The sequence below is a fragment of the Sycon ciliatum genome, chromosome 2, assembly GCF_964019385.1.
Source record: "Sycon ciliatum chromosome 2, ocSycCili1.1, whole genome shotgun sequence".
Lineage (NCBI taxonomy): Eukaryota > Metazoa > Porifera > Calcarea > Leucosolenida > Sycettidae > Sycon > Sycon ciliatum.
In genome coordinates, this window is record NC_088644.1 from 35,153,217 (window position 1) to 35,180,292 (window position 27,076).

Consider the following 27,076-nt stretch of genomic DNA (forward strand, 5'->3'; position numbering starts at 1 on the left):
CTGGGACCGTGCACTGGTCGCAATTCGGAATTGCCCGTAACTCAAAACATACATACTTACTGTATGCCAGTAAACCTTTCCATGACAATCAATAATTTTTTTGGGGCCGTTTTTTGTTACAAAGCCATTTTGTGACTATACATGTAGATGGGCGAGAAAGGTGCCCTCTACAATGAACTGCCCGGATTCGGGGTGTCCGGATCTGGGGAGTTTAACTGTATTACTAATTTGGATATAGTGAAGGAAGAGTATTAGTGAAAACAATAACTGAACAGAAATCAAATCAAATAGGTACAGAAATTCATTCTCTACCAGGGGCGTCGGAAGGCATTCGCCATTGGTGCGGCCATGGATGGTCGGAGTGACCGGGGTAGTATCGCAGATAAGGAAATTGGACCCAAGTAGCCCACATTTCATTGCTGCGAAAATCAAGATGAAATTATTGGTGCGACTTTGGCCACACCTGCTGCACCGGTTCCGACGCCCCTGTTGGCATCAAAGAACCCCGTGCCGTTGATACCTTTTGACTGAAATCGTGATTGTCGCCATCCTGGGGAGCTCCGATATCTGCTTCATGTTCAACTCCATGACGATCTGCTCCTGATGACAGTGAGCAGGATACGCAACATCGCAATCCCAAACACAGCACACAGCACACAGCACACAGCATACAGCATACAGCATACAGCATAGTCAATACTTTGCAGTGGATCCTTCCAACTCAGCCATACATGTACATTCACGTAGCATCTTGCTTGCAACTCAATCCTCAAACTCAGCAATATAATTATACAATACACAAAACTCACATGTGTCACCCAAGATTGAAAACAACCGGCGAGTCTGGCAAGGTTTGCACCAGAGCATGCCGCGGCAAAGCTGGCGACGCTGACGTGAAATAGCATCACCAGAACTCACCTGCTCATATGGTATCATTGCAGGTGGTAGCACACAGCGAACAGTGTTGGGCACCTCATGGCCTTCATCGAGCAGACACGACTGGTTTCCCTGATCAGAATATACACAAGGAGAGCGCAGAGAAAGCCCCAATAGCATCATATAAAATGAAATTAGCCACCATAGTTGTAATGTATACCCATGAAAGAAAGGAAAAGGGACAAAAATGTTACGAGTTATGACAAACTGTCCACCAACGTAACCAGATCTTATCCAGTCAGCGAGATCTGGTTACGTTGGTGGACAGTTTGTCATAACTCGTCACATTTTGTCCCTTTTCCTTTCTTCATCATAACTATATTGGCTCGCCATCCGAGTTCAACCCATGAAAGACGAAATATATTCGAACATGCATTATTGTACTTAACATTCATGTAATATTTATAGATACTGAGCCTGAAATAAATGTCCTCCAGGTCATAAATTTGAATTACAGCGCCCAGCAGACACAAAAGATTGTTTAGGATTTCAAAGGACCAAAACAATAGATTAGGCCACTTGTGTGAGAATCTTGTTTGGTTTTTAGTTTGTTAGAATGACCTGCAGAAATCAGAGCATTTCCAAAAAATTGGACCAAGGTTCAAAGCATGGCCAATGAGTGAAGTTCCTTGTGTAAGGATTACCACTACTCAGGTCCAATCAGTGTTTACGGCAGCACACTTCACGAGGAGTTACTTTATTGTCGCACGAGAATTGACTTTCCAAATCAAAGCTGTGCTTAATGCCTTTTCCACTGTGGAAAGTAAACATGTCCGTATTGACAGGTGGTCTTGCTAATTTGCTCAGAATGTATATTACGGAAAAGTAGGAGTCTGACATGGCCTTCCACCAAGACAGGTTCCAGAAAAGTGTGGTCAGAAGATAAGGGGTCTCAAGACAGGTCATCTCTCTCAAGACAGGTCCTCTCTCTCAAGACAGGTCCTCTCTCTCTCAAGACAGGTCCTCTCTCTCTCAAGACAGGTCCTCTCTCTCAAGACAGGTCCTCTCTCAAGACACATGGTGTCTGGAGGCAGGTCCTCCCACAAGACAGGTGGTCTCTTGGTACTCTGTTTTGCAGGTCTACCGCACATAGACTTACTGGTACGATGTCTCCAATGAATCTCACACCCGAAGGCAAGGTCACAAAGGCTTCTGAGCGGCAGCCGATCATTGTTCCTATGTTGTGTACGGTAAAGGACAGCTGTGCTGTCTCAGTCTGACCAGCGATAACCGTGTCGCGGCTATTGTCACTGGAGGCACAGTATTTATCGAGTAGACAATCACACACAATAGACACTTTATTCACAATGGCGTCAAGCTGAAATCAAACGGGATGCACAGGAGCACTGAAGTAGTCACGCTTTTGGATTTGGATTAAAAATCATCGAGAAAAGCAAAGTTGGATGCTCCCTAATCTCCAAAGTGCAAATGTGTCACTAGTGTCCACTGAACTGATGGATCACTAGCGTCCAATGTACTGATAGGCAACTCAGTAGTGTCCAATGTACTGATGGGTCAATAGTGCTTCAGAAACTGATGGAATAGATTTAATGAGCTTCTCGGCATGGCTTGTTATTGAGTGAATCACTGCCACCTCAGCAGCACTTACCTAGTAAAGAAGGTCGCCGGCAGAACACTCATGTCAGGTAAACAGTTTGAGCAAGGCCCGGTCATGTCAATCTGAAACAAGTTACCAAAAAGCCGTAGAAAAGCCATTGGGTAAATCAATTCCACCCTCAGTTCAACATTATTTTTACCATTTAAAACTACAGACAAGAACTGCCTTCAGGTTCCTACTGCTACTACTTTTGTCGCCTTCAATACAATGTAACAGTGGTAGAAGCAGCAGTAAGAGCAATATCGAGAATAAACACATAACATATAGAGGATGGATTCTCCAGCATAGATGTGTGGACAAATAGCAATGAAGTTATTTAAATTTTCTGTTTTTTTTGGTCTGATTGCATTTTGTCAAGAAAGCTACATGCCATAACCCTACGAAGTGGAGCTGGAAGTCGGTCTGGTGTCAAACATGGCAGGAAATGCAACCAAGTAGGGCATAACACACACGTTCTGCACCATTAACCATAGTTCAAAGTGAAATTGAAAACATCCGGCCAACTTAGAATGCAACGATGCAGTGGTTTCACACTATGCAATCACCGTACCTTTGCAATCACCGGATTTTGCACATTTGTTGCTCGAACAATGGGAGACAGCCGTGCCTCCGTGCTGTCTAGTTCAATGAGCTTCCAATCAACTTTCAGTGTGGCGGGTCGGCATGGAAACCGGATGTCATTCTGCAGGAAGAGAGGAGGAACAGCAGCTGGACTCAAAATACTGTAAAACGGCTAATTTTAGCGATGGTGATATTTTAGCGACTTTAGCGAAAGGAGTGTTTTTGCCAAAGTTTTGCTGCAGCAATTGAAAATTTGCATGTACATTAGTACGAGTCATCCTTCTTTTTATAGTCTGAAACTCTGAACGCTCTAATATATTTTATCATGAATCGGTCCACATTCAGAAAGCGCCAAACATTTTATCCGCTAAAATTGATGACAAAAAAACTGTTGACAGTTGACAAGCTGAGAGAAGGACGCCATGGGCAGAAGTTGGAAGAAAAGGAAAAAGAAAAAGAAGTCTTTATACAAGTTAAAGAAAAGAGCGAAGAAAACAAGACGACATCAGGAGTAGTCTCCTAACCCCCTAGCATAATGAGGGTCAGAACCGGGTGCGATACCCATATGGTTCAAATGGTCCGCAGGGACCGGGGCTCTGCCAACCGCGGAAGGTTGTAGTAAGGTCACTGTTTCCGAACACAGTGTCCTCCACCTTGTTTCATGCTGTCAATCTAACAATTGAGTAAATGCAAGTATGTATGTGAGCCGTGTGGTTTCCGTCCAGCACTGCACTATCTGGTGCATACATATGGCGACACAGGATGTGTGCATGCATGCCGTGCCCACCTACTTGCACAAGTCACACGTTTTCACCGTCACTGCTTCTACAGTGTGTGCGCAGTTCCCTCGATTTTTTTCGTCTACCACCAGGAAATCGCCGTGGGCTGGTTTCTGTGATCATCTTCCTTCTACCGCGATAAAGCGCGAGCCTCAATGTTCTAAAATCCTATTGGTTTAGGCTAATTCGAGGCCGCTGAACACGAAAATTGGGTGTTCCTCGCGGGGCAGAGTACGGATCTGGTCGAAATTAGTACTTCGAAGTGCATCCGCGCCAAGCGCGGAGGCATTATTGTTGGAAGCAAGGCATGTGTGGCACCATTGGAAAGGTAATGACCTCAGCTACCTAAAAATAGCATCGACAAGGCCGAAAAGGCCGCGGGAGAAGATACTCGCGACTCGGGCCTCGAACTGCATCTGGAACTGCAGTCACGAGGCGCCCATTGACTGTGTACAGGCGAGCTGTGACTGCACTTTTCGCTTTTAAGTGACCGGAACTGGAAAGGAGGAATATTTTTACATGTAGATTATGATTGCACTAGTATGTCACTGGTCTTGGTGTGCGAACTGTTCAGCGTCGTCATGGCGAGCAAAGAGAACACTAGTCGAAAGGACTATGTAGCGAAGCGATCAAGTCAGAATAGCGGTGAATGTATAGCGACCGAGTCTGCCAGCACACAAGCAAGTCTCGCCACTGGTCAAGCAGATCAGGTAAGAAACGTACCCGAGGCAGTGTGCCGGTTGAGAGATTTGCTAGTTCACGAGTATGTAAGCGCTACGGTAGATATGGGAGAAGGCATGGTTGAGGAAGGGCTCAACGAACCCAGCGTTTCAGACGTGCAAGTGAGACTGGTCATTTTGTCGAGACCCGAGCTCCGAGATCAGTTCAGCGAGGCGAGTTTTGATTTGATTGGCGACATGTGGCATGTGGAACATGTTTTCACACAGGCGGCCAGTAGCTTGGAGAATATCTCACTGGAAAGTCTCTTCGATCTTGATAAAGAACAGATGCTGGAGTTCTCTAGCGGTGGTCGAACCTATCGCATCTTGGTTGTTGCCTGTGCTGGCTGCGGCAAAACATTCGCCTTGACGAAAGTGGCTCCATTGAAATGTGTACGGAATGAAATGTGGACGTCGCTTGACCTGGTGGTAGCGCGAAAGCTGCGACACGAGGAGGTGAGAAAAGCAACGAATATATGCTCTCTGCTTGGTGTGGAAGAGCAGGGAGAGTTTACGAGCGCAAGAGCATCGATGGCTTTGTACGCCAGCAAGCACAGCGACTGTGCTTAATATTAGATGGTCTTGATGAGATCTGCCTTAGTGAGTGTAGTGGCTTTGTTCGTGGCATCATCAACGGGTCTAAAGTGAAGGGGCTTCGTCTGGTAGTAACGTCACGGCCCTGCGTTGAGCTACTGAGCCTGTGTGATCAAAAGCAGTTTGATCAGCGTGTGGAACTTGTTGGTTTCCGGCAGGAGTAGAGGAGTACATCGGAAAGGTGCTGAGATCAGCGGAAGAGGCATCAGCACTGGTAACGGCAGTACGGCGTGACCAGAACCTTGCTAGTATGATGGCTACACCATTCCTGGCCATGCAGACGTGCAAGATCTTCCACTGTCGTAAGCGCACACTGCCCCGTTGTCTCTCAGATATCTTTGAGATGATGACCATCCAAGTAGCAGAGCGTCACACCGGTGAGTCGTACAAGAATTGGAATGCGATCCCCGCTCGGGTGCGGTCCCTCATCCTGGATCCCGGAAAGTTCTCCTTCAGTATGCTGAGGAAGCAGCAGCTGATATTCTCTGATGCCGACGTGGAGGCACGTTCGATTGCCAGGGAAGCAAAGTCACTGGGCCTTCTTGTACTTGCCGACAACAGCAGCAGGGATAAGGACCGGTTATGGATGTTCAGTCATCTGACATTACAAGAGTCTCTGGCTGCTCGCTATGTTGCTGTACACAAGACAACAACATTGCCACATGTTGTTCGCCTGATTGAGTCACTGGGACCCAAAACCAGCCACTTACGCACGTTCTGGATGCTGCTGACGGCTCAGCTGGACTCGGAGAAGGCTGATTGCTTGATCAACGGTCTACTTACGCGGGTAAAGTCAGAAGAGAGAGAAGGGCGAAACTGGGACAGTGACAGTGAAGGTTTGGCTGACACGATGGCACTGAACATGTTCCCACTGGATATGCTTTGAAACCCCCTTCCAACCCCCCCCCCCCTGCTTTGTGTACATACTAGAGATGGTTAGCATTTTACCCTTCATGCTAAATCCAACGGTACTCGTACCCAACACTCAAAATACCATTGGTTTGGTATCGTTTCGACGATAGAAACCTCTGTTTAGCATGAGAACATATCAGAAACCGTAATACTAAACATGTTTTGAAACCCGTTACAGGACACACAAAACCAACCGGTACAGGACTACGGTCGAAGTTAGCGTGAACGAACTGTTGCAGGGTGCAAACTCGACTTACGTAATTGCATTTCAGTGAGCAGTAGCACTCTATGTTTTCTTGATGCAAAATGTGCAAAACGTATTCCAAAGTCGCGAGTTTCAATTTTCGCATTCCACTCTTCAGTGAGATTTTGCTAGTAAAGAGATGCAAGATTGGTTTTTCATTTTACACATCACACCGGGTCAACCCCATAGGATGGGTACTGTGAATGTTGCATAATGCTGCTTGCTTTCATACCATGACTTGTTAACATACGTTGCTCAAACGCTGAACTGCCTCACGTTGCATGGTCAGTGGGGAGTGAATTTGGAAGTGCATGTACATGTACAGTGGAACCTCAATTTCCGACCACCTCACTAAAGCGACCACTTCACCAAACAAGACCACTTGAAGACCTCCGGGTTTAGAATTTTCTCCACAAGCACGAATACCGACTATTCCTTTTCACAAATCCTCACACTTCCGGAAATCAGACCCCATATTGCTTGGTCTGAAAGTCGGTTGGAATTCCGGGATTCCCCCGAACAAGGATATTGAGCACAGCAAATGCAAGAGTACTGCTTTTCGAATGACAGAGATATGTATGTAGTGCTGGAATCTTACTCGAAGGTAAATGGTGCGCGGCTCACACTTTGGCCCTCGGGAGTTCTCCAGGCTGAAGGAGCCATTGAAGCGAAGGTGCCGGACGCTTGCGTCAGGATGTCCTAGAAGATTGTTGTCCATCACAATGTCAAATGCCACTTCTGTTGGCAGCACACAGCATAAGTACAGAACAGCAATATCGGGCTCGGAAGAACACACAGGCTGGAAAGTCGTCAATACTAGTGTTTAGAAGAACATGCCAGGCAGATAGCAAAGATATAGCTTTTATACCTCGACATGTAGGTACTTGTTTCCCTTCTTCCCATGCTTCATCTTCCACTCTCCTCTCCCCCATTTCCCCATTTTTCTTGCGATATTTATGTGGGAGACTTCCGTGATAAGCATCCATTTGCTTTTGGAGAATCCTTTTAAATAAATACAATACAAAATACAATACAATTTAGGAGCATCAGTGTGTTTTTCACGTAAGACCCGATTCCTCACATCCTCCATGGAACCGTTAACTATACAACAGCAGTGTGATGTCGCTACTCTCACTCATGCCCATTTACACCTGTATATCTTCTGCTTATCTTCTGCTTTATCACCGTCCGTATCCTGGCTTGAGGTTTACTTACCCAAAGAACTTTCACGAGGAAGCTCGCTAGTATTCGTTGCGCACACATGAACCTGAAAGCTGCATAGCACAGTGGAAACAAAGTACCCCATTCAGATATCCTTTATCGGTCTGGAGAGATTAGAACACAGCACGAATTCTACATCTGGATGATCCATAAATTATGACATATGTGAATAAAATACTATTCGGAAGATCTACACTATGTATTCAGATGATTCAGCTGATGCATTCTGAATCCAGATTATGTATTCTGAATCCAGATGATCCATTAGTAGAGACCCATCACAGATATGGATGGGAAATCTGCACAAAATATGAGAAATCCTGTCGAGGATCTATTTCAAATGTCCCACAACAGCAACATTATAGAAGATATTTGAGAATAAAAGTCTGTATCCACCATGCTACGATGGTTTCACTACACAATGCATACCGATGCCCAAACATCACACACATCATCCAGGCTATCGTACTCACCATGGCAAATTCGCAACCGAGTTGAAGGCGCAGTCAGAGTTAGCAATGTCGGCAACATAATCAGATGTCTCTCGGCCGCTCGCATCAGAACTGAAGAAGACCTTGACATCAACAACTGGCCTCGACCTGAAGGAAACAGTTTGGCCAGAGATACACTGAAGAGTTTTTATTCAAATTCACTGCCATTTTGAGAGAGGTACAAAACAAATATTTTCACAGCCAATTTCCCACCAAAGCACTGAAGATAATTATATCCAAAAGCATGGCAGAAATGTACAAAAATGTACACATCCATATTCATCGACCGTAATTTATTGTAAAAGAGCACAGCACAAACATCAGGCTTATTACAGCAAGACTAACGATGAACTTTGAGCTCTTCAGCACGGGCGTGGGATTTCAAGTAGATGAAAAAAAACTGGTATGTCACATCCTATGTCTAAATACTTTTCATATAGAGCTTTGACTTTGTCATTTTCTTGCCATTGATAAATTGTTAAATTTCCATAGGTAAGGCTCACCTTAGGGCTATGACGCGATTGGACTCAGGTGCTCCAATTATCACATCTACGATAAAAGCAGATCGCGTGCATTTCACTGTCAATTGAATCTCACACAAAATGGCTACTGACAAGGACTTTATGGCATCCAGAGATGTGGCTATGCGGGAAATCATCTACAAGTACTAAGTTGATACCTCCCTCGCAGGCTATGCTGGCACAAGAAAATGATCTTTTCCCCGGGCCTACTCTTTACACTCCAGTAGATCCATGTGGCTGGATTTTGGGACTGCAGAAAGACCAAGTCAGTGCAATGTGAATGTGGACAAACAATGGATACGGAATACATTTGTCAATGATATCTCCACTGCCATACAAACTTGTATTGCGTTAGGACCACTCCACAACACATAGCATTTTCCAAAGTATGCAGCTGCCAGTTCAGGTAGTAGGTAGTACGTACCATTGTAATTGTTTCCGTCCATGTCGAATCCTTTGCCAATGGCCAGTCCAAAGGTGGACAGACCAGGCAGGCCTAGGTCACTAGGGGTGATAACCTGTGCGCTGGTGGGTAGCAGTCCATCTCTGGAGCCGTAGTGGATGTGCACAGCACCCGTGCCGTCCTCATATGGTGCTCCTATGGCAACATCTGACCAGTACATGAAAAGAAAAACAGAAGAGAAATGCTGAGGCCGGTCTGGCTGCCTTTTGGTATGCATTTTAGAGAATGAATGCATCACATTAAGGGAAGTATTCCTGGATAGTGAAATTCCGGCTGCTGTAGAGTGCAGTAGTGAAAGCAAGAGGAGATGTGTTACTGAACACACCATAATTATTTTAGAGTGACACGGCACAATGAATGTCTTGGGCAATGGGTGCTTCCGCTAGTCAGTGAACAGACGCAGGATTGATCAGATAATAGAATTTTATAATGTCCTTGTCAGATCACAGCGCGGTAAAAACAGAACCAGAACTACTTCAGGACTTAACGCTTCTTCAGGTGTCATTTCCTTACCCTCGTAGCCATCCTGATCCAGATCGCCCAAGGCCGCAATTGCTCTGCCAAACTGTGCTCCAATCTTTCCCGTTATCTTCAGATTGGGCGGAACCTCAGTGGCACTGGACGCTGAGCCAAAATCTGGACCGGACACCCCAGCAGTAGAACCACTAATTGCCTGCAAGTATAATTGGAGATATAGAATAAAAACAATACAGCTGCACAGAGTTAGCACGGTGTAATGATTGTATGTTCACATAATGGCAAAGGCACGCCATAGTAGGTAGGGATGGGAGGAACTGGAGATGCTCTGCTGTCGATGAGCTAGATACAGTGAGGTTGGTTATCACCTCCAATCACTGTTCATCTTTTCAGCTCTGCGAGAAAGTGGTAAAGAACAAGTTGCTCACTAGTGAATACTCTCCGCACCGTGTTGAATCAGTATGACACCCACTTGCAACAGATACTTGGAACATGCATTAGTCATGTTACTGCACTGAAGAATCCGGTGCATGCTTGTCACAATCGCTCAAGAATTGGCCTAGTAAGCAGGCAGTCACAGACATGATTTCCACTTGTTATGAAGACATTACTGCCACTAGTAATTCCTATTAGATATGGGGGTCTTTTGACTATGGCTGAGTAGGAGGGGATAGAGGAGAGATACATTCCACAAATTTACTAGCTCAATGAAGCTAGATGTCTGGGCACTAAAGTACTTGCCCCAACTGATTACACTTGGTCTTTTTTATTCTTATTTTCATGCTTTTTCAAGCAAATGCCCCTGAGGCAGCTTGATAGGTGTGTCATGAATGACTGCATTAGAGTCTTGAACTAACATTGCTCAGGGATTCTCCATAGACATACACGCGCCCACTGACCACCTCCCCGTCCACTGAGCCAACGAGTCCATCACTGTACATCGGAGCCCCGACCAGTAGCTCATGAACTCTGCAAACAACAGGCAAAAAATGTGTGCTTGCTGTGTGCGTGTAACTAAAATTCTGTACAAACCTTTCAATTAGTGTTCAAAATACAAAGACAAAGTGCAGCTGGACAATCTGAGAAGCGCATGTTACATTATGAAGGATCACCTCTTTATTCATCTGGTGAGGGAGCTGGAAAAGAAACGTCTCAAGACAAATTGACTGTCACCACAAATACTTGAACTAGGGACCTTCACTCTAGGCTAGCAATGCCCTAGCCACTGAGGTACGGTGTAGCCGTCATCCCATCAGCCACCTCTACAATTGGAAGTAGTGGAACTCATTCATCACAAGCTACTTACCCATCACCATTTACATCAGCAGAGGCAAGTGCGAAGCCAAAGAATTCTCCATGCTATGCATTCAAACGACAAGAGAAAAAGACGACAACAAGAACACACGGAGACTTGTCGTTATCAAAATACATCCGGCAAAACGTGCCCTTGAGACTCGGCTACTATTGTTAGAGTAGGGGATGGAGATAGGTATTCCTTAGGTTCAAAAAATGTGTCTCTCCAATTTATCAACACCTCTTCCAACATTGGCCACTTTCACAGGTGTCTGACGGCAAACATACTGCACACAATATATGCAGAGAAACCTGTCCAAGACGACCACTCGAGTCAAGGGACCTTCAAAATGTGGAATCTGCTGACATTTGGTCTCCTTATCCAGGGACTAGGAATAGTATCCCTTGGTCCCGGTTGCAGTGGTCGTCTTGGACAGGTGGGTGCCTTATGCGAGTGGGCGCCATGACAGATTTTACTGTATCATACAAGTTGTTGCACATCGGACATGCGCATCATCACCCTCCCCGCTAGGCGCTGCATCTGCCACCTTGGCGCGGTATACCAGGCATGGTGGTGGCCTTACACAAGCAAGCAAAACTAAAGCTGGTTGTGTTCTTCAACGCAATTGTATAGCTGGTTATAACGCGAACGTGTGAACGTTACCTACCTAAACAATTCAGCATTGATAGGAAGGTTCACAATGGCTCAAAAAAAAGCGTGTCCACCAAATTCTACTTCCTGTTTATGATATCAGTTTTATGTAGCTACAATAGTCCAGCTTCAGTTCCTTACCTGTTGACCATGTAGCAAGGTGACGTCAGCGTCGGGGAGCCTGTCTTGCCATTTCAGGGCAAAGTTGAGATCGTACAGACCCAGAAGAGACCTGGCTCCATCAAGCGGGCTCACAAACACCTACAATACACACGAGTAGAACGAACATGCAATGATAAATTCTACTTAACGCATCTGTCAATGAAACCCAGGCAGAGGAGCAAGCAAAAGGCATCTCAATATTGTTAGAACGTATCACAGTAAGAACAACTACGCAAGCGCAGCACATTTTTCCACAAGCATCAGCCATTTTTCTTGTCTTCAGCCAGTTCAAAACAGTCAGAAATATCAATATTAAAAAACGGTGGAGACGATGTGCAATAAAACGATGAAAAGATGAAGAAATGGTGTAGGGAAAAAATATGGATTCAAACAAGTTTTCGTACAACACTCATCAGGAATCGTCGTTGTACTAAAGGACACTGAAACAAAAATCTATAATAGTTCAATATCAATATTGGCGTGCTTTATTTCATTTTTAATATTGTCAATCCATCCGAGATGGGATTGGCCACGTGGGCGCTTGATGTCCCGGTAATTAAGTGCCATCTTCAGTGCTTGGTAAGACGCTGAGTTAGGTGTACATTGTATAATTCATGAATTAATACGGCCTTTATTAAATCGCCAGTCTAAAACAGTAATTGTGAAAGAAGGGGGGGGGGAAAGAAGTGCCAAGGTGCTACATGACTTGACAACTATTTTCAAAGTTCCGGCCACTGATAAGCTGTGCTGACGAGAAAGACAGTCGGATGCCGGGTAAGAAATGTGCGATTATGGAACTAAACTATGCCATGGTCACTGCAAGAAGAAGAGCATGCCTGGGAAGTAGTCATTGCCAAACATTCTGGCCAATGGCATTTCCATGGATTCGGTGGTGTTGTACGCATTCTGAATTTCACGGCGCAGTGCTTCATGGTGCTATTGTAGCATGCATACATATACTGTCTGTACCATCACTGCACTGAGTATATGCAGGGACACATAGTCATTGCATGTGCAGTGCACTACATATAGTGCCAGTATCTGTAGTGGTAGTGCATGCAGCCCATGCACCATACAGCTAGCATAGCATTGGCCGGATTGTTTGGGTGACGACTGTCGTAATAGCCGCACTGGCACGTGCATACATGTACAAGCTAGGAAAGAAAAAAACTGGCTGAGCCCACCAGAGTACCAACCAAGGTCATGCGTTTCTAAAGTGAGCAGTTAAGTCTTTGGCAACGCGAGCATGTTGTTTGCGTTACTAGGTCTTCACAGTAAGGGAACAGGCACAGCACAGAACTGTCAAGGAATCATCACTTACCGCTCCATAGTAACGGTCATAGAGTGGAGCTGAGAATGCCACATCTGCAAGGCAGGAAACACAAACTAGTCTCTTGAACTAAGGTCTATTCTTTTGCAATCAAGTTTAATTTACATAGTTCTATTTCATCCTGGAACTTCTATAGTCAAACTCGAAGCCACATTATTAATTTACCAAAATGCAATGCATATCAATGCAAAAGAATTGATTAAAGCAGGCGACTAGCGGACATACATGCATGTTGTAGTACACAGTTACGTGTGTGCGCATGTGTGCGTGCATATGTGTGTACATGTGTGTGTGTGTGTGTGTGTGTGTGTGTGTGTGTGTGTGTGTGTGTGTGTGTGTGTGTGTGTGTGTGTGTACGTGTGGGGAGGGTACACGTGTGTGCTTGTGTGTGATGGGAGGGCATGTATGAGTGAGGGTGATTATGCATCCAAGTCATTCCGAGATAGGAGAAACCTAGCTTCGTCCTTCCTACCTTGTCTGCCTCTACTGTAATGTCCGTTTGTTACAGCAAATCCAGCACGAATGAACGGCGTCTTGACTTTCGTCACCAATCCGGGGTCGATGGGACTTGCACGGTATGTACGAGAAGTCTTTGCAACTGGGCCTGCACCGGTGGTATATACTCGACCTAGAAACATGGAAATGCATGCGCGCACATGCAAGCACATATCCACACATACACAGAGACACACACAGTCACATGCATGTATTTAGAAGCGCATGCACAACCACACGCACTTCCACCACGCACATGCGTACACATAAGAACACACACACAAATACAATCACATCCACCACGCACGTACATACACATACCAACACGCACGCAAACACACACGACACCGGTCTTTGTACTCCATCCATTTAGCACACCACAGAACAACTCAGACTATTATAGGTAGTGGCCGACACAATTCTGTTCCGGATACATAAGCAGGCCTCTGCGAAGTGAGGAAATTTCGCTTTGCTATGTCTGCACAACTGTAGATGCTTTCAAATTATCTTACGGCAGTTGGATTTTTCACTGCCAGAAACTGGTCACCTGGTGGAGGGGGGGGGGGAGGGGAGGAGTTGCTAGTTAACCAGATATTTTCACAAAAAAGCCTGGAAAATACAATAGTCGACATGGGGACAACAATTCTATAGTAGCAATGACGCGATAACGGCAGAATTCGTTCTCTTGATTGCTAATTCAAAAAATGTCTGCAGTTCTGCTCGAGTTTTGAATGTATATCAGTCGCTCTCACCTTGGATATAGCGAGAATCTGGTCCACCGATCAACGCGTCATGCGTATTAGATGATCTCTGCAAAAAAAAACACGGATCAGCCATGTGTCACCGTTGTCAGAATGGCGAGGCTATAGGTTATTACAATCTCATCCATTTCCTTCAGCACAATTTCAGCAGATCTTTTGGCCGACATGTCTAGTTCATGATAATATGCACAGCACTACTCAATGAAATCCGGTCGTGCCACTCAAGTATACGCCGGGCGTTGCACAGCCATAGTCCTGCGAATCCTCATAACGTCAGTCGATACTGTTACTACCTGAAGTTTTGTCATGCACAAAGCCTATTGTCTAAGCTCAATCGAGTCACCGCGTATATATTGGTATGCTGTGTGCTTGGTGAATCCTAGCCTGTTCTGTCTTCGGCGCCCGACCAGCAGCATTGCTGTCTGCATTTTGAGCGACATATTCAAACAGGGAAGACCGTGTCTGCTCTGAACGTCGGAGCTCGCGCTTCCTGCCGAAGACTTGGCACTTGACTGACTCACGACTGCGTCTGGAGCAGACGAGAAGCCAGTCGAACCCTCCACTTGGCAAACCTGTAAGGCAGCACCATTCCCTGCTCAATACGCAGTGTTTCGGTGAATTCAACCCTCATCGCAACATCTTAGTTCATACTGAGACAGGTCAGCACGACTGCCAGATCGTTGAGTTCTATGCAGCAGGTGCTTACGTTGACAAAGTCCAGGGAAATGCCCGTGGTACATGTGTAGAGCTGGGCAAACTTGCCGTATTGCTGTGTCTGAACTGCACATGCAGAGCAAAGAAACAAGATATGCTGAGTACTAGCAGGTGACAACTAGGGGTCCTACCAAACCAGAAGAGAACGTGCCACTGATCGCCCTGGATCTCCCTTCACTCAATTTGATGTACTCCTCGTGCACTGAGAATTCAAGAATTGGCAAATCCCACAAAAAATGCCCAGAAGCAGGCTCTCCATTAGCGCTCTTCTGAACAGTTCACAGTTGCTGCTACAAAAATACAATGCTGCTCAATGAAATCCAGTCGCGAGAGTCAAGTTGGCGCCGTGCACCTTTTCGCAGCCCAGTGTTCGCGGGTCTAGGGCTGCGCAACGCCCGGCATGGCGTACCGGAAACTCAATTGGATTTCACTGAGCGGTACTGTTTATTCCAGAGCGCATTCATTACCTGACATAGAAAACCTTCCTAGCACTGCTTGTGTGACCGTGACATTTTGAACATGAGAACTAAACTAAAAAGCAGATTATGTGAATGTGGATGCGATTGAAACAAGATTAACTTTCAGAAGTACATATCTACGCATACAATCTCCAGATAAAATGACTTACATCTGGCTTGAGATTCACATGGTTGCACAATGGCATCCTCTGCAAGTGGAAATTTGCTAGCATCCAAGTCTCCCGGAAGCGAGTAGCACCTGCCGACAGGATCCCATCTTTTCTGTGCTCCGCGCCGCTCTTTGGGTGGCAGATCAAATACGTCGTGATAATGCGGGGCGCATGCCTGGAATTTAGAAGACAATATGCATCCTGGGTGAGTCGTTACCATAGCTACTGCACTGCCAAATGTAATGTTGTCAGTGCCACCTAGACTAAAAACTCCAGATAGCACCATAAATCAATCTATTACACACCAAACACTTTGCACCGGGCATGGACCCCACTTTGCTGTCACATTCATGACAGTAGTGCGCTCACAAAGTTTTCCCCGACTTCGCAATGATATAGTGTGAAAAATGTTTGAATCAGTGGTGATAATATATTGCCCAATGCGATGCAGTGCTCATTGGGTTGTGAGCGCCACGGACCGAAACACTCAGCAAAAAGCCAGCCGAGCCTGTTTGTGCAGGAAACTAGAATGCCCATACAACAAGAACACTGCCCTCACTCACCCACACTGGCTTTCCTGGTCCCGAGCTGAGGACAGTTGCACCGAGTCTCATATAGGACTTAGCTTCAGAGTAGGAAGCTACCCTGTTATCGGGCGACCGGAACTCGGTTACCTCGTTGGCTACACCAAAAAAAACAAGAAGAACAGCATGGAGAAGCTCAGGAAATGTTAATTAACTATCTCGCAATGGTCAGAGGGGCAGTATTCCTTCCACCTCTTTTATTTCATTTTGCATTTCACTTTTTCCTTCTGTTTTTTTGGATTGGTTTATTTAACGTCGAATAACAAACAGGCAGTGTTGCCTTATTACATGAGCTCGACTAAAGTTACAGGCACACAAATGTAAGGAAAAGATTAAAAAAATAAAAATAAAAGGAAAATAATACTCATAAAAGGACACACTTCAGGCTCATTACAAACATCTTGAAAGTTTTTGTCTTCACAAGTATACTTTCAAGCCTTCTCGTCAGGTGAAATACAGGCAAGGGAAAAGGAACAGGAACGTTAGTTACATGTATGTCCAGTGGTTGTCTCTTGTTGTCGCACTACATGTCACGCGTATTGAGTTCTCGCATTTGCACCTTTGTGTCATTATTGCAATTTTCGCTGTTTACTTTAGCTATCTTCTTTATTTTTTTGCGCTGTTTTACCACCTTCTTACTGTATTTAATCCACTGTTCCTGTTCCTTTTCCCTTGCCTGTATTTCACCTGACGAGAAGGCTTGAAAGTATACTTGTGAAGACAAAAACTTTCAAGATGTTTGTAATGAGCCTGAAGTGTGTCCTTTTTATGAGTATTATCGCATTTTTGTCTCAGAGGAAACTGTTTACCTAAAAGGAAAATAGAGTAGGATTTAAGACAGCAGAGGAAAGATTGCATAATTATTTGATCAGTGAGCTATGTAAGTCAGTGAATTTTTCAGGTGGGGTAAGAGAGCGGTCCGGAATTGACCTGGTTTCTTCAGTGATCGTATAGATGCAGGCAATTTATTCCAGAGAGCGGGACATTGATATGAAGGGCTGTGTGTGGCAGCGGCAGATAAGATCCTCGGGAAAAGAAGCAGGGGAACATCTGTGCTCCTCGTTCGGCGGGTGTGTGACAGAGGTGTAACGAGGTCATGAAGAAGCACACTACAGTTATTATGAATTACACGAAAGGTTAGCAGGAGGAGTTTGCAGCAATACATTGATTGCAGGGGTTGAATGCTGAGGCGTTCAAAAAGAGGGGCAGTTGCAGACAGGAAGGGAGCAGAGCAGACAACACACACAGCTCTCCAGCTTCTGGTTCGTCCCTCTTCTTTTTAGTTGTATTGTGAGCAGTTGAAGCAATGCACTGAAATGATAGCCAAGTCCACAATCAAATTTTTTCTGAACTGCGACAAGACTTACAGCTACCAATTGTGACGAATGTGGTCCACTAGCTACCGCGGACAAGATAATATTGAACATCACTGCCCCAAAATATCATTGTTGCAGTGTTCGCTCCAGGATTTCAAACCAACCGGATACACGTGTACCTGGTACAACTCTAGCAACCTGGCCAAAGCTGGGTACGTTCAAGTGCGGCTGCGGCTATTAAGGAAGTCGTAACAAGTATTCAACATTATCTACAGTATATGACTCCCAACCGTCTCACAAGTGACAGGATGTTCATTTTCCAAATGGGTCCAAGTACCACTAACAATTACCTGCTGTATCAATCTCCAGCTGACTGCAAGACATATCGTCATAGCGGAGTGAGCACCGGTACACCGCCCCAGTCTCCCTGTGTCCGTTCGCAGCACTGTTGATCTGGGTGTCACGTGGTGCTCCCACAATGGCCACAGGTCTACGACATGAGAACAGAACGGCAAAGGCAGAGGTTATAGTCACGTTACAGTGAACCGGGTTTAGGCAAACAAGCGAAGGTGCGAGCAAAAGCGGTCGTTCAAACCAGGTGACCTTTAGGTTGTTGACTGATTTCCCCCCTTTCCTGCACCGCACTGTCAGCACACACTGCCCAAAGCAACCACAGGTCTGAGGGTAAAATGAGTCTGAAATGGGAAAGCAGTATACGCTCGAAAAGTAGACAATGCACGAAGACGAGAGAGAAAAGAGTTCATGACCGGCCAAACATCTCACCGCGGTCTAAACGCAACTAACTTAGATAACAAGGAAGAGGATATAGTCGTAAGCCATGGAAGCAGTGACCTATCAGAGCATTCCGCGTAACCGGCTCACAAAGGTGTGCCATCTAATGTATGGTAGTTCCTCGAACAGTTTCTACGCCGGAGGAAGAAAGGCACCTCTAAACTATGTGGGCAGTCATACATGCAAATGAGAACAATGAGTCAGCGACTAGCGGCAGCTACAGCATCTAATGTATTGGCAACCACTGACAAAAGGTTTCGGAGAGACCTTCTAGAAAGAACCAACGCATCTCGTCATAACGTGTAAACACAGCTTCTAACAGGCACATATACGCAGAGTACATTGCTGCTGAGTCAAACACAGCTGGCAGGCACTGTAGGCTAGGATTATCACCTCACTATTATGATTATGCAATATGTACTACAGAAGCAACTTGTAATCATCCACACCACGGAATACAATAAGACTAGCACTGATGGCATGTGACCTGCAGGTACTGCACGTTCCTATTAGTACAGAGCACAGTGCTAATACTTGAAGCAATAAGGGAGAAAAGCCACAAGAGGAAGTACAGTCACGCAATTCCACAACAAGGTGTTTAGGTTCCATATATGCCGGATCTTGCACATACTTACGTACATGCTAACGATCACATGAAAAGTATGGCAATGACCACAATCATATGCATGCGTACACGCACACTCTGGACTCTTGACCTTGACCTTGACTCACACGTTGCTTTGATAGGTTACACGGTCCCCGTCAGGGGAGAGGGGTGGAAGAGGCTGAGGAGCAGCACTTCTGATGGCGCACTAGATGGTGATGTAGTCGGAACTTCCTGTGGCATAGGCACTCGAATGGGAAGTCGGCCCTTTCAGACACTGTCCTGCGTTTCGTGCAGTTGCACTTGTGTCTGGCCAAGCCACGGCTGGACTTGAAACTGCGGTGACAGGTACTGCAATGCGGAGTTACTGGGCTGCCGAGGTTCTCGGTGTTGGGAGCAGGTCCGTGATTGCACCGATGGGTAGCCAATCCACCGGGACTGCGGAACCAACGTCGCCAGAGACAACACTGGCAAGCGCCAGCCTGTTTACACACTGGTCTCTGCCGTTCCGCCAAGCATTTGTGACGATTCTCATCTGATTGGCGAGAGAAGTACCGATTACGTATTTGGCAATGGACATTGGGAGTGGGCGGCTCGGGCTCGGAACAACGATACATGCTGCGCCAGTCGGGGCGAGAATCTGCCAGAGTGCCCCATCCCTCCACAGCATTCAGGGCCTTCAGGTCTGCATTAACACAGTCTTTCCAGCGTTTGTGTGGACCACCAGGCGGCTGGCGGGATGGGAGCAGACCGAACAGCGGAATCTTCGGGATGTGCTCCGATAGCATGCGAGCAACATGACCCAGTCACTCCAGTCGTCGTTTGCGAATCCGGACAGCGAGTGGGCGCTTGTCGTCCCACATTTTCAGCAGCTGATCATTGCAGATCAGCTCTTGCCAGGCATCTAATCTTGTTATGCCAAGAACAGTACGCAAACACTGCATGTAGAACGTGGAGAGCCTCCGGATGTCGGCTTGGAGGGGTACCCAGCACTCAGCTCTGTACAACAGGATGGTAACAACGCACGTATTGAAGGTAGAGAAATCCGGTATGCACTCGGTCTGGTTCGAACCAACACAAACAGGAACAAGGTATGAATCAGAAATGTTGCTGCCGATCATCATGAACTTGGTCTTGGCGAGACTAACTGTCAGTCCAAACTCGGAAGCGACTTCATCGAATGTCACTGCAGCTCGCTCGAGCCCAGATCGAGATGTCGCAAACAGTATGGAGTCATCCGCAAACTGGCGTTCAGTTCTGGTGTCTGGACACTGCTGTGCGACGGGGCTTCTGCATTAGCCGACCATTGATTTTGAAGCGGATATCGACACTGAAGCCAAAGACGCCTTCCATCCGCTGCTTCCAGGTTTGAAAGACAGCAGCCATGTACAGGTTGAAAAGGACCGGTATCATGGAGATGCCCTGGCGCAGGCCATTCTGTACCTCTAGCGGGGTACACACACACACACACACACACACACACACACACACACACACACACACACACACACACACACACACACACACACACACACACACACTCTCTCTCTCTCTCTCCCTCTCTCTCTCCCTCTCTCTCTCTCTCTCTCTCTCTCTCTCTCTCATAAACACGTGCAAAAGCACATCCATGCGCTTGTAGAGACACAGACTAGACAAACAACTGTGGCAGAAGACGACTGCCATGCCTAGCTGAGCGGCAAAGGGCTATAGTTACCGCATACGCAAGGAGAAACCTCAGCTAGTGGCAGCATTTCAATAATATGTTTAAAAATGCAAAGCTTAGGGCAAATAATGAAAGACTGCGTTACGTCAGAACCATGGACTACCTAATACGCCTTCTTCCTCTGCTTGCAAATCACGCTGAGGGCAAATCATAACAGACTCTCGGCTAAGTTATGGTGCTTTACGTCAACCACGCCGGCTACAATGGCCAAACAGGCCGCAACGAAGTTGGGGCCGACGAGAAACTGCATTTCGAAAACGCATGTACGCAAGTCACCACAGTTACACCTTGAGCCAAAACTGCCATAGCGGAATGCACATTCCGGTAACGTTGCTGAGTTTTGAATGTTTGGCATTAATTTTTTGTCTAAAACGCCACTATTCATAAGTTGAGGGAATGGAAAAGGGGAAAGTCGGAAGAAAAAAATCGACTGTCACCACCAGGAATCGAACTAGGGACCTTCGCTTGAGGCCAACGATGCTCTGACCACTGAGCTATAAAACACAACTCGAAGGCGTTTCCCTCTCGGATGGCGTTGCATGCCGGCAAAGGTAATAATCAAACATTGGTGTCAATTTGAATACTTTTCACGCTAGGGCGAACTGACGCCGGAAATCGAGTACGAAACATACGAGGAGGAGAAGTTTTTTTTGGTTTTTGGTTTTGTTTTGCTGACCATGTTTTATAGTTCTCTGCCCACGCGCAAGCAACTCACATATTCTTCACCAACACACTCAGCTGAGTTCTCAAGACTAAGTTATTTATCGTGACCATGGTGCACAGAGTCACAGGCAGACAAGTCATCATGTTACTCAAACGAACAACTCTCACCGATTGCCCTTGGTCGTGGAGTGGAACGACACGGAGTAGCCGAACATGCCCCTGCGACCATCTCCGACCACGATAGGGTTCAAGAGGTCAAGGTTGTAAGCACTTGCCGAGGCGGCCAACTGGCATAGAAGCACTACGACCACTGTCCATCGTGGCCGTGGTGCGGGCGTAGCCGGCCACTGCATACCTGTGGAAATACGCTTAGCTTGTTGTCCTTTCAGCTTCGGGGAGATGTAGCATAGAGCAGCAAGACGCAACTGACTTGTGCTGCTCAAGACAACAAAAAGGTAATGCGACCTGAACGGCTGAAGGCAAAGAAACAGGTCTTTCTGCACAAGTTCAAGTCAACGGTAAAAAAACTGCAGAAAACTTCACAATGACTCGGCTACATAGTTCGCCATAGAACAATGCCAACCCTGCGTGTGCAGCATTACCGTAACAAGTTAGTCAACGACTGGTGAAAAAGCGTCGGAGCTTACAACAGCACCCCGTTGTTTTCCGCGTCATTCTAGCGGGAAGTTGGTGATAGACTTTCCACTGGCTGGTGTATACGCTCTTGTTGTGGCACTTGTATTGTAACCAAGCGCTGTAGCTGTGTTGGCGTGTATGCAGTGAATACAGGGCATTGTCGCTGTGTCTTCGCAGAATTAGCCGCGCAGCAGTCTTCCCGGCTCGCGCGCTGCATATCTCACTTGCTGCTGTACTGGGTCGAGTGGCTTGGGCGATGGGTGTGGAGCATGGTGGCGCTGGGTTAGACTGGGTACTGTGGCCGACCAAGCCCTCACTCGCCCTGATCGTTCTGATACGCTCTGCGTGATCTACATGACCATGATGACTGTATCCTGTCTGTGCGGTCACATGCATGATAGTCTGACAAAAAATAATTATAATGGTGTGTGACACAGAGTGGAGCTTTTCGGCAATGCCGATTCCCTCTCCTCTGTACAGACCATAACATTACTGGTAAATCTACTAGGCGTATGGTCAATACGGGAAGGGGACGGATATCTGGATACGGGCACGTTGAGCATACTTGACAACTTGTATGTACTTCAAGCCAGGGTCGGCAAAGCAGACCCTACTAAAAAGAATTGAAATTTAGGGAGAAGTATACCAAGCTCATGGCGGGCATTTCCGTGGATTTTGCTCTTCTGTCATATCCGTATGCCAAAACACGCCTGAAACTGCCCGCAAACTAGGCAGTCGTGAAAGCCCCAGGGGCCAGGGCCTCACGACCCCGGCTAGGCTGGCCAACACAGTAGATCTAGTACTACGCGTCAGTAGTCTACGCTCCTGCTTCATATTCCATTTCACAACAGCTGGGGCAGCGACCGTTGAGCCAGACCCATACAAACATGTACAAAATTAAAAATAACATTATGGGTTGGCCAGTCTGGCAAGACAAGCATACGCGGATACGAGCAATAATAAGAATTACATGTATATCCTGCGAAAAAGATCTCCACTGCTCGCAAGTACCTTAGGGCGCGTTCGAATTGTCTTCATCAACTGTTTGCACAATAATTATTTTTAGAGATTAGTTGAAGTGTCCCAATAGATTCTGAATAGAACGGTTTCTACCATTTTAGAGTTTTTCAGTGGAATTGTCATGGCGATAATGACGTGTCGTCCGATCACATCGACCATCTTGACGTACATGTAGCTATTCCAAACTCTTCGAAACTAATCCATCTCTCCCATCGGATGAGGTTGTGGAGTTTCGATGAGTTTCAAGGAGTTCCGTTTTTGTGAAGAGGCCAATAAGCCACCTCTTCAGAAAAACGAAACTCCTCGAAAAGTCAAAGAGTGACAATTCGAACGCGCCCTTAGTTATGACCGGGGGGAGTAGTAAAATACACCACTCCCTGGTTATCACCGTGTCAAGTCGGATCCATACGTGTTGGAAAATCTTGCAAGACCGGTATAACAACAATACTTATTGTATACGCCCAGAAGGATTTCCACCGCTCACATGTTAGGCCACTTACATAATTATGGCTAGATCAATTCCGTACCAATTCTCCGTATGGAGTTTCTTCTCTTCACCTCCCGCTCTCTTCACTATCATGTAGAACTTAGAAGCAAGTAATTGACCTTCCCATAATATTGAATATTGTTGAATATTATTGAGAGCACTAGAAAAGGGAAAGGAGGGCGGTGGAGACGAGATGGTTCGTCAAAAGGTATCTGCAAAGGTAATCGAGCAGGGAACTACTGTACAGACCTAACATTTTACAGAGTGTATCCAGTCTAGGAAATCTCAATCAGGACCTGATCATTGTTCAAGGCCTAGCATCGTTACGTGTACGCAACTACAGTGAATGCAAGTTCATTATACTGAGTAACTCAGTGACACCGACTAGTACGAAACAATAAACGAAGGGAGCAAGTCAGTCCTTTTTCGGTCCACCTACTAATAACAGTGCAAATAGAGTGGATAAGAATAAAAAATTATAATAATACCATCTATTGTCGGAACATTGGTGGTACGGTGTTCCAGGGAAGAGCTCAGCAGTGCAGGATGTAAATGCAAGAATGTTCCCCATGAAATAAATGTTTACCTGGACGCCTGGGATGTTGACAGTGACTGGGCAAGTGACTGGAAGTAACTCTTTGGAGAAGCTCTCTGTAGCTAGACCGGGTTTGGTTTTCCCAGGAATCCATCGTCTGTGTCACAGAATGGGCATGTGATGTCCACTTGCGATGTCAGCTGAAACTGGTGGAGCTGCTTGTCCGTGAGAAGTCTGGAATCTCTCCAGCATCCTTCACATTGTAGCAGTCGGTCATTAGGTGGCTGCCTGAGGACCTCCCATTCAGGCGCGCAAGCTTGGATAGGCACTGGAAAGTACTTGGTGCATCTTGGGCGATGCGTACTCGGATGAAGCTGCAACTTTGTACCTGCTGAGCCCAACATCGTGTATATGTTTACTGGCAGGTACTCTAAGATAGTCATGTCGAGATGACTCCACCAAGCCTGTGTCCTCGACGAGTTGCTCCTTCTCCGATGTTTCTTTATCATGACAGACGTGATTCCGGCATTTTCAATGTACATAACAACAGCAGTTACCGTGTCAAGGCTATCCCCGACATGAAACATAAATGTCGTGGGAGTAGACGCTGATTTATCACAGCTGGACACAACAGAAATCTGAAGACCCTCCAGTTCGCCAGCGTAATCAGGTGAGAGGATGATCGGTGAGAAAGTTACCACTGACACGCCTGGAAACCAGTCGTTCATATCTCCGTGGATCTTTTTAAAGAGGTTCTTCAGGTGCTGGTAAATCTCGAAAGTCGAGCCGTCGGGAAGGAAAAGGCGAACTTCTCCCAAACGACGTCGGTCATACAGGACCCGGACTTGCTCTCGACTGGCGGGATCCAGATGGTGAAACGAGGAATGTGAACTCGACTTTCCATCTTCTTTTTCTACTAGGTTATTGCGAAGCGCCAGTCCCATTTCCAGCATAGTTGCAGGCACTGGAATAGTCCGAGCTATTCCGTGGGCCTGCTCATCCTGTTCATTCCTAGTGATGCAGATATCTTCCTTCATTATGGCTGTTCCGAAGCAGAGCAGAGTCAGTAGGGACACGATATTTCCCGCTGGTGCGGATTGGTCTGCTGACATTTCGCTGACCTTGGCGATATCTCCGAGGACTTGATCGACCATTTTCTGTTGATCCTCAGGACTTATTGCAGCTCGTGGCGACGAGGAGAAGGATTCTGCGAACACCTTGGAATCGACCTTGACGCGCAGAAGGATTGAGGTACTTGTAGCGTTTACACTCGCGTATAAGGATAGTCGCTTTGCGTCCCGTTGGCCTTTGCAGGAAGTCGGATTTGGCAACGTAAGCACTAGCTCGCTAGCTGAATCCATTTTCTCTTGAAGTGAGTCGTTGGTCCGAAACCGATTGATAGGAAAGATGTGAAGAAGACTAGTGGAAAATGACATTGAGTTCCCGTTGAAAATCCTTTTGTAGAACATTCAAGTTCATCTCGCACTACAGGTGATGAATCTCGAAATGCTATGATATCAACAAGTTGGGAACAAGTGAGGAAGTTGAACAAATTGTGTAATATGTCGTTTGTGTGACGTGAGGTCAGTTACGTGCGTGACATTTCATCGCCATTCACCTGAAGGTGGACAATTCATCGAGTAACTACATTGTTTCACGAGAAATTTCGCTCCTTCCAGGCCACCATCATGGCTGATTATACCAGGGTGGCAGATACAGCGCCATAAACGGCGAGGGTGAGGTGGCAAGTCTCACGACCAATGTCCAATAAGGGGGCGAACCTCGTTAACTGCATCTACGTTTCCCTCACTCCGAGTAGTCAGAACCCAGTTGACCGTGGGTGTCAGCGTAGGCATGTAAAGGTGATTTAAGCATGCGACAGCCTCTCTCAGCTGGCTGTATTTTTTTCTTTTAAAATGTGGAACCGCCTCTTGTCAGATCAAAACTTCAAACAATTCATTGAAATCCAGCACTGCACGTTCGGGCTGTCCGCCTTCTCCGTGAAAAAAAGAAGAAAAATACAGGAAATAGAAATGCCATACCACATGGATCAAAAACCAATGAGAGAGTAAAACACTATACACTTGATGACAAAAATCCGTTCAGTTCTCACACAATACTGCTCCTGAGCTGGATCAGATCACAATCTGATCTTCGACAACCGCCAGTGCGGCAGAAGCAGAGACAAGGTGGTGAAAGTGGCAGTGGATCGGTCCGCGGGCACCCCTAAGACAGGCAACACTTGCACGCAGGAGGGCGAAGCTCAACCGGCACGAATCCAGGCCATGAAGGAGGAGTAGGCTTCACGAGTCTTCTCGGACAACATGGAGGCAATGCGCTTGTAAAGAGAAAAGGCTGAGTTGCCCATGCCACCATGTGGCGAGAAAACCACAGGGATGAAGCCTGCCCACTCAACGTGTTGAATCCTTTCTCCGTAGACATTATGAGAGACGTGTCAGGGACGTGGAGCCTCTTTCGTTCCAGTGGTGATGTCGGCAAGCGGAGGGATGGGGAAGGCGGCATCGGCATTGTACGCAAGGGTGACCGCTCTTCTGGCAGCAAAGAAATCCGAGCAGTATTGTCACGTCATGGCCTATGTTTGATGTAAGTTGTCTTTCTCGCTACTTAGGTATTGTACTATGTGTCTCCGAGGCTGCAGGAAGCTGTTCGGACGTCCCGTGGTTCTGGAGTAGGCTCCGGCGGATTATGCTCGCGAAATCATGGAATTATGCTTTCATGGATTCTCGCATTATGCTCTCAAAATCCTCATATTATGCTTTGGCACGCAGGAATACATATTCACTTTGTTGTACTTATGGAGCCTCAAAGCTGGGAACATAGTGTGCCTTTTTCGTACTTTCAAGTGGCCATAAGTACAACAGAATACATGAGTATCCCATACCAAGTTGTCCATGCATGCTTGAGATCAACATGGAAAAGAGAAAACATTACTTCTTCTTTTCATTACTAGTAGTTTGAGTTAACTTTGAAAATTATCATGTTCAACTGTTTTCGTAATCGTCATACTCGTCCAACCGATGTCAACCTCACCCTGCGAATAATCAGCTAATCTCTCCCGTGAGAGATGCAGGAGAACACCGTAGCGCTTTCAAACGCGTACACGTGGATTACACTGGAAGTCATC

The 27,076-nt window shown here is 46.3% G+C and overlaps 1 protein-coding gene across 1 annotated transcript in view; it reads right to left on the reverse strand.

Moving 5' to 3' along the window:
• LOC135809815 (integrin alpha-5-like) overlaps positions 1-21,980 on the reverse strand; it is a 28,451-nt gene extending 6,471 nt beyond the window's left edge. The window contains exons 1-22 of the mRNA XM_065323244.1: positions 21,422-21,980; positions 17,822-17,961; positions 16,135-16,253; positions 15,572-15,746; positions 14,936-15,009; positions 14,221-14,278; positions 13,446-13,601; positions 12,965-13,008; positions 11,623-11,742; positions 10,843-10,895; positions 10,394-10,505; positions 9,573-9,732; positions 9,021-9,206; positions 8,579-8,624; positions 8,058-8,183; positions 7,579-7,637; positions 6,962-7,101; positions 3,105-3,236; positions 2,546-2,616; positions 2,036-2,186; positions 919-1,008; positions 521-600 (exon numbers count right to left, since the gene is read on the reverse strand). Coding sequence (XP_065179316.1) covers positions 521-600; positions 919-1,008; positions 2,036-2,186; positions 2,546-2,616; positions 3,105-3,236; positions 6,962-7,101; positions 7,579-7,637; positions 8,058-8,183; positions 8,579-8,624; positions 9,021-9,206; positions 9,573-9,732; positions 10,394-10,505; positions 10,843-10,895; positions 11,623-11,742; positions 12,965-13,008; positions 13,446-13,601; positions 14,221-14,278; positions 14,936-15,009; positions 15,572-15,746; positions 16,135-16,253; positions 17,822-17,961; positions 21,422-21,606 — 2,477 coding nt within the window. The 5' untranslated portion in view covers positions 21,607-21,980. The remainder of the gene's footprint in view (positions 1-520; positions 601-918; positions 1,009-2,035; positions 2,187-2,545; positions 2,617-3,104; positions 3,237-6,961; positions 7,102-7,578; positions 7,638-8,057; positions 8,184-8,578; positions 8,625-9,020; positions 9,207-9,572; positions 9,733-10,393; positions 10,506-10,842; positions 10,896-11,622; positions 11,743-12,964; positions 13,009-13,445; positions 13,602-14,220; positions 14,279-14,935; positions 15,010-15,571; positions 15,747-16,134; positions 16,254-17,821; positions 17,962-21,421) is intronic.
• Positions 21,981-27,076: the final 5,096 nt, after the last annotated feature.